Source organism: Aquarana catesbeiana, linkage group LG05, assembly GCF_042186555.1.
Source record: "Aquarana catesbeiana isolate 2022-GZ linkage group LG05, ASM4218655v1, whole genome shotgun sequence".
NCBI lineage: Eukaryota > Metazoa > Chordata > Amphibia > Anura > Ranidae > Aquarana > Aquarana catesbeiana.
In genome coordinates, this window is record NC_133328.1 from 175,048,460 (window position 1) to 175,066,429 (window position 17,970).

Consider the following 17,970-nt stretch of genomic DNA (forward strand, 5'->3'; position numbering starts at 1 on the left):
AAATTCTGGGACATGTCACAGGTCCCAGAAGGCTGTGGGACCATTCACAAAGTGCAGCACAGCTTGCATATGCACAGTGGGCAGCTGGCTGTGAATCCACAAGGAGTTACAACCGGCTTCCCAAAATTAACAGGCTGGCGCTGGGGACCGAAGACCGATGAGGAACCAGCTCAGTTGAGGACAGCGCTGGATCCCTGGACAGATGAGTGTCTGTTTATTAAAAGTCAGAAGAAAGTCAGAAGCTACAGTTTTTGTAGCTGCTCTCTTTTAATTTTTCCAGAACTGACCGAAGCTCCTCTTTAACCACTTCAATACTAGGCACCCCCTCCTTCCTGCTTAAGTCAATTTTCAGCTTTCAGCACTGTCACTTTTTAAAAGACAACTGCGCGATCATGCTACACTGTACCCAAACAAAATTGTTATCATTTTGTTCCCACAAATGGAGCTTCCTCTTGGGGGTATTTGATCATCTCTGCGTCTTTTGTTTTTTTGCTAAACTAATAAAAAAAGCGAAAATTTTGAAAAAAACATTTTTATTTGTTTGTTTCTGTTTATTGCTGATGGGTAGGGATGAGCCGAACACCCCCCTGTTCGGTTCGCACCAGAACATGCGAACAGGAAAAAAGTTCTTTCGAACACGCGAACACCGTTAAAGTCTATGGGACACGAACATGAATAAACAAAAGTGCTAATTTTAAAGGCTTATATGCAAGTTATTGTCATAAAAAGTGTTTGGGGACCTGGGTCCTGCCCCAGGGGACATGGATCAATGCAAAAAAAAGTTTTAAAAACGGCCGTTTTTTCAGGAGCAGTGATTTTAATAATGCTTAAAGTCAAACAATAAAAGTGTAATATCCCTTTAAATTTCGTACCTGGGGGGTGTCTATAGTATGCCTGTAAAGGGGCGCATGTTTCCTGTGTTTAGAACAGTCTGACAGCAAAATGACATTTTGAAGGAAAAAACGTATTTAAAACTACCCGCGGCTATTGCATTGCCGACAATACACATAGAAGTTCATTGATAAAAACGGCATGGGAATTCCCCAAAGGGGAACCCCAAACCAAAATTAAAAAAAAAAAAATGAAGTGGGAGTCCTCCTAAATTCCATACCAGGCCCTTCAGGTCTGGTATGGATATTAAGGGGAACCCCGGCCAAAATTTAAAAAAAAAAATGACGTGGGGTTCCCCCTAAATTCCATACCAGACCCTTCAGGTCTGGTATGGATTTTAAGGGGAACCCCGCGCCAAAAAAAAAAAAAAAAACGGCGTGGGGTCCCCCCAAAAATCCATACCAGACCCTTATCCGAGCACGCAACCTGGCAGGCCGCAGGAAAAGAGGGGGGGACGAGAGTGCGGCCCCCCCTCCCTCCTGAACCGTACCAGGCCACATGCCCTCAACATTGGGAGGGTGCTTTGGGGTAGCCCCCCAAAACACCTTGTCCCCATGTTGATGAGGACAAGGGCCTCATCCCCACAACCCTGGCCGGTGGTTGTGGGGGTCTGCGGGCAGGGGGCTTATCGGAATCTGGAAGCCCCCTTTAACAAGGTGACCCCCAGATCCCGGCCCCCCCCCTGTGTGAAATGGTAAGGGGGTACATAAGTACCCCTACCATTTCACGAAAAAAGTGTCAAAAATGTTAAAAATGACAAGAGACAGTTTTTGACAATTCCTTTATTTAAATGCTTCTTCTTTCTTCTATCTTCCTTCATCTTCTGGTTCTTCTGGTTCTTCTGGCTCTTCTGGTTCTTCCTCCGGCGTTCTCGTCCAGCATCTCCTCCGCGGCGTCTTCTATCTTCTTCTCCTCGGGCCGCTCCGCACCCATGGCATGGGGGGGAGGCTCCCGCTCTTCTCTTCTTCTTTTCTTCTCTTCTTCTCTTCTTCATTTTCTTCTCCGGGCCGCTCCGCAATCCATGCTGGCATGGAGGGAGGCTCCCGCTGTGTGACGGCGCTCCTCGTTTGACAGTTCTTAAATAACGGAGGGGGCGGGGCCACCCGGTGACCCCGCCCCACTCTGACGCACGGTGACTTGACGGGACTTCCCTGTGACGTCACGGGGAATGCCACAGGGAAGTCCCGTCATGTCCCGTGCGTCAGAGGGGGGCGGGGTCACCGGGTGGCCCCGTCACCGGGTGGCCCCGCCACCCGTTATTTAAGAACTGTCAGACGAGGAGCGCCGTCACACAGCGGGAGCCTCCCTCCATGCCAGCATGGATTGTGGAGCGGCCCTGAGAAGAAAATGAAGAAGAGAAGAGCGGGAGCCTCCCCCCCATGCCATGGGTGCGGAGCGGCCCGAGGAGAAGAAGATAGAAGACGCCGCGGAGGAGATGCTGGACGAGAACGCCGGAGGAAGAACCAGAAGAGCCAGAAGAACCAGAAGATGAAGGAAGATAGAAGAAAGAAGAAGCATTTAAATAAAGGAATTGTCAAAAACTGTCTCTTGTCATTTTTAACATTTTTGACACTTTTTTCGTGAAATGGTAGGGGTATAAGTACCCCCTTACCATTTCACACAGGGGGGGGCCGGGATCTGGGGGTCACCTTGTTAAAGGGGGCTTCCAGATTCCGATAAGCCCCCCGCCCGCAGACCCCCACAACCACCGGCCAGGGTTGTGGGGATGAGGCCCTTGTCCTCATCAACATGGGGACAAGGTGTTTTGGGGGGCTACCCCAAAGCACCCTCCCAATGTTGAGGGCATGTGGCCTGGTACGGTTCAGGAGGGAGGGGGGGCCGCACTCTCGTCCCCCCCTCTTTTCCTGCGGCCTGCCAGGTTGCGTGCTCGGATAAGGGTCTGGTATGGATTTTTGGGGGGACCCCACGCCGTTTTTTTTTTTTTTTTTGGCGCGGGGTTCCCCTTAAAATCCATACCAGACCTGAAGGGTCTGGTATGGAATTTAGGGGGAACCCCACGTCATTTTTTTTTTTTAATTTTGGCCGGGGTTCCCCTTAATATCCATATCAGACCTGAAGGACCTGGTATGGAATTTAGGGGGACTCCCACGTCATTTTTTTTTTTTTAATTTTGGTTCGGGGTTCCCCTTTGGGGAATTCCCATGCCGTTTTTATCAATGAACTTCTATGTGTATTGTCGGCAATGCAATAGCCGCGGGTAGTTTTAAATGAGTTTTTTCCTTCGAAATGTCATTTTGCTGTCAGATTGTTCTAAACACAGGAAACATGCGCCCCTTTACAGGCATACTATAGACACCCCCAGGTACGAAATTTAAAGGGATATTACACTTTTATTGATTGACTTTAAGCATTATTAAAATCACTGCTCCTGAAAAACGGCCGTTTTTAAAACTTTTTTTTGCATTGATCCATGTCCCCTGGGGCAGGACCCAGGTCCCCAAACACTTTTTATGACAATAACTTGCATATTAGCCTTTAAAATTAGCACTTTTGATTTCTCCCATAGACTTTTAAAGGGTGTTCCGCGGCATTCGAATTTGCCGCGAACACCCCAAATTGTTCGCTGTTCGGCGAACTTGCGAACAGCCAATGTTCGAGTCGAACATGAGTTCGACTCGAACTCGAAGCTCATCCCTACTGATGGGCACTGATTGGCATCTGTCTGGGCACTGACCTACATCCCTGGTGGTCCAGGGTAGCATCCCTGATGGTCCAGTGTGGGCATCCTTGGGGGGGCTGCGCTGATAATCAATCAGCGCACACACACACCCCCCGTCAGAGCCGCCGATCGGCTCTCCTCTACTCGCGTCTGTCAGACGCGAGTGAGGAAAAGCCATTAAACAGCTCTCCCTGTTTACACTGTGATCAGCCATGATTGGACATGGCTGATCACGTGGTAAAGAGTCTCCGTCAGAGACTCTTTACCAAGATCGGTGTTGCTGTGTGTCAGACTGACACGCTGCACAACCGATCGCCGCGTTGCGTGCCCCCACAGGCACGCTGGCTGTTAACCTGAAAGACGTCATATGACAGGAAGTGGTTAAAGGAGAAGTACAGCCAAAGCTGTCAGGATCCGCCCACATGCCTGGACTGGCACCCAGCTCGCTCTCAGCGAGGCGCTGAGAGCCTGACCCGGACACTCCTGCCTTCTCCACAGCTCAGCACTCCAGTGAGTGCTGGAAGGTCAGAGCGGACAGTGGTGACTGACAGTAACCAGCTCTCTGCTCAAAGAGTTTTGAGAACCAAGCGACCGGGGTTGTTTGATTGCTCGGTTCTCAGTCTTAGATCATCGGACCGATGCTGCATCCACCTAGGTAAGTTTGATTCCAAAATTTAAAAAAATTCCCTTTCTTCTCTTTTAAGGACTTTTTCGCACAATTGCTTACAGTTTAATATTAGAGGCAGGCATTTTAAAGCGCCGACAATTTACACAACACTTTAAATACTGTACTTTCACATTAGTCCCTACCCTCAAAAGCTTACAGTAGAAAGTGCCTATCCCACAGGCATGCATACACATACTAGGACAAATTTAGATAGGAGCCAATAGATTAATTCATATGATCTTCAGCTGCATCTAGTGGCCAAAATGCAGTATGGTTTTCTGAACTATCTCAGTGGGAAAACGTATCCCATTTTGGCCACTAGATGGAGCTGACGATCATAGGAATTAATCTATTACAGAAAATATTATTTTCTATTAGAAAACTTCGTCCACCATGTATAAATGTTTGACAGTGATCCAACAACTGTTTTATAAGTAAAACCCCTAGAGCGAATGTGCAGTTAAAATGTTTTGCACATCAGGTATACTTGCAATAAACATATGCAGTTTACTATTACAATATTAGTTATTTAGGACTCTGCCAAGGTGCAATTTTTAGGGAAATCACACCTGCAAGAAACGGAAGTCAGTATGTAAAAACTCACAACTTTTATTCTTGCATGAGTCCTAATTAGTGATATTGCCAGTCACTTCCTACATGTTGCAGCTAGGAAGCCTAGGAAAACCTCCACAGGGACACACAGACTGATAAAAGGATGACAGGGTTCTCCTTCTCCTTCTCCTTGTCTCCAAGAGGGTCATAGAGTGTAATAAAAATGGCTAACCTTTCTACCTAGAAACAGAAAATATACTTCAAATGATCCAGAACAAATTGCTGAAATTATTTGGTAGTTTTTGAACATTGGGAGATTGGGTAGACATTTGATATTGCTATATAATAGGAAAAAAAATCTAGTTTCATATGCAGTGATGGTAGTTAGGTTCAGTCTCCTGACCAGTGGCGGTGCGTCCATAAAAGGCGCAGGAGCGCCGCCCCCTCTCTCTCACTATAGATAGATTCATGCATTGCATGTATCTATCTATGGTCTCCGCTGCCGCTCCCTATTCAGGTGTCCGGCCTCTTGTCGGGTGCCGGGCACCTGAATTACAGCGGCGGGGTATTTTTGGAAGCGCCTGATTAGAGCCGTGTGCTATAATAGGCTTCCAAAATGGTAAACAGCGGGCGCGTTGCTGTGTGTTCGCTGTTTACTCAGTGTTATGTTAGGAAAGCAAATAAATTGCTTTCCTAACACTGACCCGCCTCTCAGCCAATCAGGTGCTCGGGTCTGGTTACCTGTCACCTGATTGGCTGAAACAACAGGCGCTGTAATTGGACGCCTGATAGAGGGGACCGGAGAAATTGAGGAGTGTGGATGTGGAGGTTGCCACTGTGACCCGCTGCGAGACAGGTAAGTCCCGACTCCTGGGCGATGCACACTGGCAGCATTTGATGGGGCACAGTAGAGGCAATTGATGGGCACACTGGCAACAATTGATGGGCACAGTGGCAGCAATTGATGGGGCACAGTAGCGGAAATTGATGGGTACACTGGCAGCAATTGATGGGGCACAATAGCAGCAATTGATGGGCACAGTGGCAGCAATTGATGGGCACACTGGCAGCAATTTATGGGCACAGTGGCTGCGTTTGATGGGCACAGTGGCAGCGGCGGGGTATTTTTTGGAAGCGCCTGATTAGAGTCGTGGGCTCTAATAGGCATCCTAATTAGAGCCGTAGGCTCTAATAAACTTCCAAAATGGTAAACAGCGCAATGCTGTGCGTTCTCTGTTTACTAAGTGTTGTGTTAGGAAAGCGAATAAAACGCTTTCCTAACACTGACCCGCCTCTCAGCCAATCAGGTGCTCGGGTCTGGTTACCTGTCACCTGATTGGCTGAAACAACAGGCACTGTGATTGGACACCTGATAGAGAGGACCGGAGACATCAAGGAGCGTGGACGTGGAGGACGCCACTGTGACCCTCTGCGAGACAGGTAAGCCCCGACTTCCGGACACACACTGGCAGCAATTGATGGGCACACTGGCAGCAATTGATGGGCACACTGGCAGCAATTGATGGGGCACACTGGCAGCAATTGATGGGGCACACTGGCAGCAATTGATGGGCACAGTGGCAGCAATTTATGGGCACAGTGGCAGCAATTGATTGGGCACAGTAGTGGCAATTGATGGGGCACAGTAGCGGCAATTGATGGGCACAGTGGCAGCAATTGATGGGGCACAGTGGCAGCAATTGATGGGGCACAGTGGCAGCAATTGATGGGGCACAGTGGCAGCAATTGATGGGCACACTGGCAGCAATTGATGGGTACAGCAGCTGCGTTTGATGGCACAGTGGCAGCAATTTATGGGTACAGTGGCTGCGTTTGATGGCACAGTGGCTGCGTTTGATGGCACAGTGGCTGCGCTTGATGGGCACAATGGCTGCATTTGATGGGCACAATGGCTGCGCTTGATGGGCACAATGGTTGTGCTTGATGGGCACAATGGCTGCGCTTGATGGGCACAGTGGCGGCAATTGATGGGGCACAGTAGCAGCAAATGATGGGGCACAGTAGCATCAATTGATGGGTACACTGGCAGCAATTGATGGGGCACAGTAGCAGCAATTGATGGGCACAGTGGCAGCAATTGATGTGCACAATGGCAGCAATTGATGAGCACACTGGCAGCAATTGATGGGTACAGTAGCTGCGTTTGATGGCACAGTGGCAGCAATTTATGGGTACAGTGGCTGCGTTTGATGGCACAATGGCTGCATTTGATGGCACAGTGGCTGCGTTTGATGGCACAATGGCTGCGCTTGATAGGCACTATGGCTGCATTTGATAGGCACAGTGGCAGCAACTGATGGGCACACTGGCAGCAATTGATGGGTACAGTAGCTGCGTTTGATGGCACATTGGCAGCAATTGATTGGGCACAGTAGTGGCAATTGATTGGGCACAGTAGTGGCAATTGATGGGGCACAGTAGCGGCAATTAATGGGCACAGTGGCAGCAATTGATGGGGCACACTGGCAGCAATTGATGGGCACACTGGCAGCAATTGATGGGCACAGCAGCTGCGTTTGATGGCACAGTGGTGGCAATTTATGGGTACAGTGGCTGTGTTTGATGGCACAGTGGCTGCGTTTGATGGCACAGTGGCTGCGTTTGATGGCACAGTGGCTGCGCTTGATGGGCACAATGGCTGTGCTTGATGGGCACAATGGCTGCGCTTGATGGGCACAGTGGCGGCAATTGATGGGGCACAGTAGCAGCAATTGATGGGGCACAGTAGCATCAATTGATGGGCACACTGGCAGCAATTGATGGGACACAGTAGCAGCAATTGATGGACACAGTGGGAGCAATTCCTGGCTACAGTAGCTGTGTTTGCTGGCACAGTGGCGGCAATTTATGGGTACGGTGACTGCGCTTGATGGGCACAGTGGCTGCGTTTGATGGGCACAGTAGCTGCGTTTGATGGGCACAGTGGCTGCAATTGATGTTTTTTTTTCAGTTTGTTTGCGCCCCCCCCCCAAAATGTTTGAGCACCAGCCGCCACTGCTCCTTATACTAGTTGAAAATGCAGGGAGGATGATTTACTAAAGGTAAATGTGCTCAGTATGCAAAGTAGAGAGACACTTTGCTTATTGAGAGGGTGAAGCAGTGTTCATGCCAATTATCTAATTGGGTCCAGTTTTTTTTTTTACCACACAAGAGTGCTTTATTAAAGGAATAAAGAAAGTAACACATGGCATGGCAGGAAAAAAACAGTCTCACATGGTTAAACATACAACAAATAGGATCAAAAATAGTGTCCAACAATATGAAAAAAAGTAAAAACTTGTAGGTGACATTGAAAAAGTCCAGCCCAGTGAGACCCAGGGAGTAGGGAAAAATGCGATAGAAGAGGGAGAGATGAAGAGGGAGGGAGAGATGAAGAGGGTGGGAGAGGGAAGGGGAAAAAGAAGGAACAGCAGAAAAGGCAGGACTCACTTAGCAGGGGCGGGGCACCAACAAGACAGATTGTCTGCACAACACAGAGGATAGATCTGGGTCAACTTGGCTCTACCAGCTACTGGGAGGTCCATGGGAACCAGACTTTATCAAATTTTGAAGGGCAGCCACGGCTGATATAAGTGAGTTTGTATAATAACGCTACTGTCACTATTGAAGCCCAGAACTCCATAGTAGGAAGAACTGTAGAAGTTCATTTGCACAAAATTTCTTTTTTGGCATAGTACAGCAAATAGGAGATCAACAATTTTAGCATGATGAAACCACTGGGCATCCTCTTGGATCTCGAGCAATGCCAATTCCGGTAAGACTGGGAGGATCAGTTGTAACCTAAAATTGATAATCTCAAAGAGCAGTCCCAAAATGTATGAAAGTAGGTGCCTGTGTGAATGCAGCAGCGCAGGAAGACCGGGCTACGAGACAGGTAAATTCTGTGAAGCCTTACAAGAGTGTAGTACACCCTATGGATGAGTTTAGTGCAAACCAGCTTTTCCTTAACCACTTACCGACCGGCTCACGCTGATATATGACAGCAGAATGCCATGTACAGGCATATTAACGAACTGTACATTGCCCTTTTAAGACATGGCATCGTGGGCGCGCGCGCCCGCCGCGAGCTCCATGAGTGTGATCGCGGGTCCCACGGACTCGATGTGAGGTAAAAAGGACGTCAATTTTGTTTGGGAGCCACGTTGCACGACCACGCAATTGTCAGTTAAAGCGACGCATTGCTGAATTGCAAATAGTGCTCTGGTCTTTGGCCAGCCAAATGGTCCGGGGCTGAAGTGGTTAAAAGAAATGCTCAAATTAACACAATGCTCAAGACATTCCTCCCAGTCTTCCCTATCCAAAGAAGGCATACTAACCTTCCAGAGATCCCATAAATGTTCCTTTTTAGGGGAGTCCATTCACAGAGAGCAGAAAGCAGCTTACACAAGTCAACTTGCACCAAGAGATCATCAGTCGGATCAGTCTGGAGAAGAGGCCTGTGGGCAAACTGGGCAGAAGCTGCATGTCTTAAATGAAAATGTATGAATAGCATCCAACTTTGCAGCCTGAATGTCTGAGAGAGTTGGGGAAAAGTCTGCATAGAGCCAATGGGCATAATATCTTCTAGAGTTTTAATGCCATCTCGTGCTCACACTTGTGGGTTGGGAATAGCACAAAAATGTGGTAGATTGCAGTACTCTAAAGTGGTTGAGCAGGAGACCGCTAATTTGGCTTTAAAAAACGACGTCTAGCGACCAACCACACCCTTAAGGTAGGGTTGTCCCGATACCGATACTAGTATCGATATCGGCACCGATACCGAGCATTTGCCCAAGTACTTGTACTCGGGCAAATGCTCCCGATGCTTCCCCCGATACCTGGACTGTCAGCGGTGATCGGCGCGTGGGGGAGTTACAAGATTCTCCCCCAGCGGCTTTCACCAGCTTTAGTGACATACAGCGGTGATCGCTCACAGCTGACTGTCACTGCATCCTCCTCCATGCCCCCTCCGTTCCTCTGTGCCTCTCCACTGTCCCCTGCATTCCTCTCTCCTTATCTGTCCCCCTCCGTACTCCCCCTTCGTTCCTCTCTCCTTATCTGTCCCCTCCGTCCTCCCCCTCAGTTCCTCCGTCCTCCCCCTCCTTCCTTTGTGTATGGATAGAGTCAGCTGACTCTGTCCATTCACATAACTGAAACATTGTAATCTCCTGTGATTACGATGTGTCAGTTTATGAATGGAGAGGAGCCGCTGTCTTCTCTCCATTCATTCTCAGTGCAGCTGACGCTGTAGAGAAAGGGACTGGGGAATCTCTATCCTCGGTCTCTTTCTCTGTCTCAAGGTGGAGATATCAGAGGTCTGTTAAGACCCCTGATATCTCACCAAAGCCCCCCAAAAGGGCTGATTTAAAAAAAAAAACAAACAAAAAAAAACAATAAAGAATAAAAAAATATTATTGTAAAAAATAAAAATTGTAAAAAAAAAAAAACACACACACATACAACGTTCACCCCCCCCCCCCCCCCATAGCAAAAAAAAAAAACTGTCACGTGACATTAAAAAAAAAGTATCGCTAATCGGTATCGGCGAGTACTTGAAAAAAAGTATCGGTACTTGTACTCGGTCCTAAAAAAGTGGTATCGGGACAACCCTACCTTAAGGTAATACGTGTGGGGGTAGGGGGGTTACATTTTTTTAACAAATAATTGGATAATGAAAAAAGAAACACAGCTTCAGCTTATTTACTAAGCTAAGAGACTTTCTCATTTGCTAAGTGAACAGTGCTAATTTCTTTATTTATTTAGTAGAACATTCTCTTTTCCAAATGAACAGCCATTATTGGTCTAGCAGATTAGTTCCAATGTCTACGGTGGGGTAGGCAACCTCTGAACTCAAGCTGTTGTCAAACTACAAGTCCAATGAGGAGTTGCATGACTCCCAGAGGCTACATCATGATGGGATTTGTAATTTCTCAACAGATGGAGTGCCAAGGTTTTCTACTTCTAGTGTAGGTGGATATGTGATGAAATGGATTTGATCTCCGTAGTCATTCAGCATGGTTAATTGTAGTAGTGTCTTGCTACTAAAGGGAGAATCTACAGATCTCTATATGGCTGAGAAAAAAAGAACAGCAAGCAAATAAATGTGCGAAAGTTATATCAATAATTACTTACCAGTCAGAGTTTGCAGTGATAACCCACAGGTTCACTTTAAAGCAGAACTTTAAAGTTGCTGAGTAGCCTCCATTGCTGCTCAGCAACTGCTGTCAGGTTGTTACTCCACGTGGAGAGTACTAGAAAACTGAACATGTTTATTTTTGCGTTGCTTCACTGGCCAAATGTTGCAAAAAAAAATATATATATATATCTATATATATCTATATATAGATATATATATATAATTGTGCCTACACAGTACCCAAAAAATATACCTTTTGCCTGGATTTCCTCCTGAAATATAGCAGTGTACCTCCTGGTACTGTTTGTGAGGGCACATAGGCACCCCTGTGACTACAGCCTTATAACTGTATATCTGTAGTGTGAGATCTAAGGCACAGCTGCCTCTGACTACTAGCCTCATGAGATTTGGTGATATTACTACTGTATTGCTCACTGTTCTTCTTTCTGGAGACTCTGACATGAGAAAAAAAAAGCCTTTCCGCTACCGAAGTGCCATCCTCTACACACAGGGATATGGTGCAGAACAAGGCATTGTAGGTCAGTAATGGGGAAAAGATCAGCTGCATGGAGACCACACAAAATACCAGTGACTAGTCCTTTGCCTGTTTTTTGAACACCACTTCCAGAGATCAGTTCCTCTAAGATAATGTTATGCTGCCTGTGTATATTCTCACTGTCCCTTTGCTGTGAATTAGTGTGCTAATGATTCTGCATAAAACCAAGACTGACATTTTGTTTTTTAGATTGAACGTGCATATGAAGTTCAAACAGCTTTATTTGCCGCTGGATTCCCGGTGCCGAAGACTTTATTATACTGTAATGATGTGACAGTGTTTGGAACCGAATTCTATGTGATGGCACATGTGGAGGTTAGCCAAGTCACACAATTATTAGACTATGTTGTTTTACTTGGTTTCACAAAGTGCTGCTATTATTAAGTGCATGTGTGCTATTAGTACATTTTTTGCAACTTCATAAAGCGAGTGTTACTTTCCCTTTTTACAGGGTCGTATTTTCCGAGATGTCTTTCTTGTTAATGTCCACCCTGCAGAGAGATCAGCGCTGTTTGTTGATCTCATTGAAACACTCTCCAGGCTCCATTCATATAACATACACAAGCTAAATCTTACAGGGTATGGCAAAGGAAAAGGATACTGCCAGAGAGAGGTGAGGGGAGCTTACATAAATAACTGCTATAAGGACCCCTCACACTTTTGCATGCACTTGTTCATGTGGTATTCTGTGTGTTTTTTCTAATTCATTCTAAATGGCAACCTACTGTAACACACATATACAGTGTGGAGAAAGACACATGAAAAGAGAGGTGAATGTATTTGTCAGCCTAAAAAGCTCAGGCTGGACTTCTCCTTTAAGACAGGAGTCATCAACCCTCTTTCCTTTGCAGCGAAGCAGGAGATCCCTTTTGCTTTTCTTTGGTGTCCAATGGGAACACTCACATAAGGAATAATCGATGGTTCATCAGCAATTCATGCATGTAAGATAAATAAAAGAAACTCCCATAGTGTGAAACCATATAAAGTTTATTAGAGATAAAAGATACCAACTTACATAGAGGCAGTTAAAAACGAGCATATATGCACGGGCCATGTGCCAATGACATGATCTTTCATGAAAAATGTCTATGCTTGTGACGTCACCACGCCCACAGATCCCACGAGTCTGTTGGCTTGAATCCTGGGATAGATATACATTGCACATATGTTCGTTTTTAACTGCCTCTATGTAAGTAGTTGTTATCTTTTTATCTTCAATTCATTTTATACAGTTTCACACTATAGGAGTTTCTGTGATTCATCTTACATGTATGATTTGCCGGGGAACCATCGATTATTCCCTATGTGAGTGTTCCCATTGGACACCAAAGAAAAGTCATAGAGGTCTCCCATTTTGCTGCAAAGGAAAGAGGGTTGATGGCTCCTGTCTTAAGGATATTCTATCATACTGCGCTCATGATTCTTATAATCTAGAGTCCATTTCCTCTAGTGAGCAGCCATCTTATATTATATGGTGGAGGCGCACCTCGGGGTTATACCTTTTTAAATGATATTCAATATCAAGGTGTTTTTTTTATATATGTTAAACACTTAATCCCTCACATTCTTCTTGGAGTGATCTACTAGTTTCATGATTGGACTATATCGCTTCTAATTGGACTGTAACATGTATGGGACTTTATTTTTTTGTAATTTTAGCGTGGCAATTTTCTGTTTGTATATACTGTAAGGTGTAAATGAATGACACGGCTGGGCTGGCGGCCGCGTTTTTGTTAAGATTGTGACAGTTAGCGGGGAGAGAAGATCCTCTGCTGGTTGTCAAAACAGGGGAAGCGGAGGCCAGTTCATCTTTAACATGTTACAACCTGAATATAGGTGTAACATTTTACAAAAGGTAAACTTATTCTTTAAGCTTACAGGTTTTTAAATGGATATTTTTTTCTGGTTTATATAAATGTGTGTGTATTTAAAAAAATAAATAAATAAATAAAAAGCACAGTACCTTTGACACTATCTTTCTCTAATTCAGGCTCTATACTGAGATATAAAAATACAGTAAGGGAGTAGGAGTCATTCCTTTGATTTGTACATTAGTGCTTTGTAGTTTTAGTTTTTTTTTTTTTTTGTTTTTTTTTTATCACAATCAAAGTTTATTGAAAGCGAATTTAGTATACACGTTGTATTATAATAAACATCTATATAAACATATAACATTATGTCAGCGAACAATTTGACATTGCATATATATTCTGAAGAAGTTGAGTTTAGAAAATAATATTTTGGAAAATGGGTAAAGGGGGGGGGGGGGGTTAAAAAAAAAGGGGGAAGGGGGGGAGATAAGGATGAAAAAAGAGCAATATGTTACCAATTAAGTTTGGTGTATTTGGACTATTATACACATTTCTAAAGATAAATGTAATATTCTGATATAGATAATAAATGAAAGCATCATACAAGTTAAATATTCCTATCTATTAAAACCAGGGTTTATTAGTTCAGTATGATTGCTGTTTTAAATTCATCTGATAACGTAAACAGATACCAGGGTTGCCACATCTTGTTAAAGTTGGTGTTGTTTTCTTTTTTCATAGCCAGAATTTCTTCCATTTTATAGGTATAATGCACTCTATCAAACCAATCTTTAACTCCTCGGGTGTGGGTTGATTTCCAATGCAATGGAATTAAGGTTTTAGCTGCGTTTAAGAGATGTCTGGTGAGGGTCTTTTATACTTGCTCAGTGTATATGTGTTAATATGAATCAGGCAGGCTGCAGCGTTTACGTTTATTTTGGTCTCAGTGATGTGTTTTATCCAAAAAAATATTTTTCTCCAGTAGTCTCGGATTGGGGGACATATCCACCAGATGTGCAAAAAGGAGCCTGTCTCTGTACTACATCTCCAGCATGTGTCTGAGGTTGTAGGGAACCACCTCCTGGCCTTTTGTGGTGTCACATACCATTGGGTTAATATTTTATATGATATTTCCTGAGCCTTCGTGCTTAGTGAACACTTATGAGCTAAGATACAAGTTTTTCCCATTGAGCATCGCTAATTTTGGTTCCCAAATCCATTTCCCACCTTTCTTTGTGATTATGGCTGTCTATAGGAGTTGATTGGGTCAGCTAGTTATAAGCCATAGAAGTAGTTTTAAGAATCGGGGAACGTTTGTAGCAGATATGTTCTAGAGGTGTCATGGGTAGATAGTATGAAGCTCTATTTTTACTGTTCAGCAGGAAATTTTTTAATTGCACATAGAACCATAGGCCAGGAAATGATTCCCCATATTCTTCTTGAAATGATTCCAAAGATTTCATCTTATTTCCAAGAAAGCAATGGGATGTCTTTATTGTCCCCGTGGCAATGCCAATCTATCAGTCTGGTGATATGGGTTGCATTATAGTATTTTTTTAAGTCAGGTAGACCTATGCCGCCTTTGTTTTTGGGGGAGGTAAGTAGTCAGTAATTTAGCCTAGGTTTTTTCCCTGCCCATAGAAATCTTCTTTGTAAATCTCTAAGTTTGGTAAAGAATGCGTTTGGGACACGTATTGGTAAGGTATTAAAGATATACAATAATCTGGGGAGAATTGTCATTTTCAGTATGGAAGCTCTGCCAAACCAAGAAAATAATTTTGTGGACCAATTTTTAAGGTCTTTCGTTATCGAGAGCAGTAAGGGTGTATAGTTAGCTTTGTATATGTCTTCTATATTTGTAGTGAGATTAACCCCTAGGTATTTAAGATGTTTTTGTACCCATTTGTAATTGCAGTTCTTTTTTGTCATGGACAATTGGTTGGGGGGTAGTGAGAGATTGAGTGCCTCAGACTTGGTTTGATTAATTTTAAAATTAGAAATATATCCAAATATCTTAAATATTTTATGGAGGTTGGGAATGGAGATGTGTGGCTGTGAGATAAAAAATAGGAGATCATCTGCATAAGCCGCTATTTTGTATTCTTTTTTATTTATTTGCAATCTCTTAATGTCCATGGTTAAATTTATGCTTCTGATTAGTGGTTCTAATGTAAGTATGAAGAGTAATGGTGATAAAGGGCATCCTTGGCGGGTGCCGTTGTGGATGTTGATTGGTTCTGATAGTGTGTTGTTTATTTTGATTTTGGCTTTGGGGTGTTGGTATAAAGCTCCTATCCAATTTAGTATATTGTTTCCTAGTCCAATATGTGACCAAATGGAAAACATATAGTCCCAGGAAACCCTATCGAAGGCCTTTTCTGAATCCGTGGATAACAGAAGGCCTTCGATTTTGGAGCCCTTGGCATAGTGTATTAAATTTAATGCTTTGGTGATGTTGTCTCTGGCTTCTCTACCGGGCATACAGCCTACTTGCTCCGGGCCAATGATTTTTGATAAGAGGGATTTCATCCGGTTCGTGAGAATTTTAGTGAAAATTTTTAGATCTACATTGAGTAAGGAAATGGGTCTAAAGTTGGCACAATCCGTGGGGTCTTTATCTGGTTTTGGTACTACTGCAATATAAGCCATTAAGAGGGGGTCAGAGCTATGTTTGTGTTTTGCTAGATTGTTATAGACAGACATAAGATGTTTAGAGAGAAGTTGTGTGAAAGTTTTGTAATATTGGGATGTGAGACCATCCGGACCAGGGCTCTTTCCAGGTTTTAATTCTTTAATTACTTCTTGTATTTCAGTAATATTTATGGGTTCTTCTAGTTTATTGATATCTTCAGGCTCAAGGGTCGGTAATCTACTATTTTGCAGGAATTCTTTGATTGTCTCTTCTTTTGAACCTGTGATATGGGGAGGTTTGTGTTGTGTTTTTATATCAAAAAGGGCAGTATAGAATTCATGGAATAGTTTGGCTATTTTTTCGGGTTTGTGTTCTAAAATACCTGTTTTGGTTTTTATGGCATGTATGTGTCCCCCTTTGTGTGTTTCTTTTAGTGCTCTAGCCAAGTATTCCCCATTTTTGTCTCCATGCTCATAGAAAATATTTTTTTGGATAAAGAGTGCTCTTCTGGTTTTAAGGTCTAATATCTGCTTAAGGGCTTGTCTGCATTTTATAAGTTCTTCCTCTAGTTTGATGGTAATGGATTGTTTATGTTGGTTCTCGAGACTGGCTATTTTATTGGATAAATTGGTGATTTCTCTGTCTCTTTCCTTTTTTCTTCTGGCTTCCCATTTTATAAATTCGCCTCTGATTACACTCTTGTGGGCTTCCCAGTTGTTTAGGGGGTTGGTATCTGATTCTAGCTTGGTTTCAAAATATCTTTTAATGGATTCATGTATGTCATCTTGTATGGTTTGATCAGTTAGTAGGGCCGAAATGAGTCTCCAGTTGAAAGTAGTATATTTGGGGGGGTTTAATTTAAAAGTGATGGCGGTAGGGGCGTGGTCTGAAATGGATATTATTCCAATATCTGCTCTAGTTAGGTTGATCAAGTTTCTTTGGGAGATGAAGAGTAAGTCAATTCTGGAATATCTTTTGTGCGGGGGGGGGGGGGGAAGAAGGTGTAGTCCTTATCTGAGGGATGTGTAGATCTCCAAGAGTCAACTAAAGATAAGGATTGAAGTAGGTTCTTAATATGTTTCAGTATCTTGTATGTAACATGAGTATAGCCTGAGGAGGTATCTTGCTGTGGGTTCAGAGGGATATTGAAATCGCCTCCTAGAATAATGCATCCTTCTGCAAACCATCTGAGTTCATCATCTACTATTTTTTGGCAAAATGTAATATGTGCTTTATTTGGGAAATATACATAAGCTAAAGTAACTGGTGTCCCATTCCATGTGCCTTTAATGAGAATATAGCGACCCTCTGGGTCGGCGAGATGTTTCAAAAGTGAGAAGGGAGAATGTTTGCTAAGCAATATAGTGACACCTTTAGTTTTAGCAATAGGGTTTGTGGCGTGGTAAGCTTTTGTGAAGTGGCCATCAGTGAGTTTGGAAATATTATTAGTCTTAAAGTGTGTTTCTTGAAGATAAACTATTGCAGGGTTGGCTTTTTTTAGTTCCTTCAGGACCTTTGCTCTTTTTTCGGGGATATTGAGGCCGTTTACATTGTGTGAAATAATATTTGGGGCTTTCCCTAGGAGTGAGTAGGCCATTACAGTAGTAGGGAGAGACAAAAAAAAAAAAAAAGGGGGGAGAGGTGGAAAGGTGAGGTGGGTGGTTGGTATACAATAGGGAGGATAGGAGTAAGATAAGGTAAATCAGTAGGTTGTTACAGGGGGAAGTTTGGTTCAGTAGAACCGTATTTGAGATTGCTCAGTATTACACCGTGAAGGTGTTGAGCAAACTGGTGTTTGTTGCGGTTCACCAGTTATTACTCTGGGGGGTGAGTGGGAGGTACGAAGTAAAGTGTGGTAGTAAGTGACAATCTTATCAGTGCTCTCGAGTATTCGGGAGCGCTGAGATTTTATTTATGAATCATTAAGATTTGTGTACTCTGACCATTAATTGGAACTTTAACTCATGCAACTGTAGTAGTGATAGAAACTAAACCAGGGTAACTGGAATTTAAGTAACTTTGTAGCCCATTGAGTCCTGGGAGGG

The 17,970-nt window shown here is 43.9% G+C and overlaps 1 protein-coding gene across 4 annotated transcripts in view; it reads left to right on the forward strand.

Moving 5' to 3' along the window:
- The window catches only part of LOC141144572 (acyl-CoA dehydrogenase family member 11-like), a 276,817-nt gene that overhangs the window by 193,345 nt on the left and 65,502 nt on the right, over window positions 1–17,970 (forward strand). For 3 of the 4 annotated variants that reach the window (XM_073630367.1, XM_073630366.1, XM_073630365.1), the window contains 2 exons: window positions 11,672–11,797; window positions 11,934–12,095. In XM_073630367.1, coding sequence (XP_073486468.1) covers window positions 11,672–11,797; window positions 11,934–12,095 — 288 coding nt within the window. The remainder of the gene's footprint in view (window positions 1–11,671; window positions 11,798–11,933; window positions 12,096–17,970) is intronic. The other variant, XM_073630368.1, reaches the window with a different exon arrangement.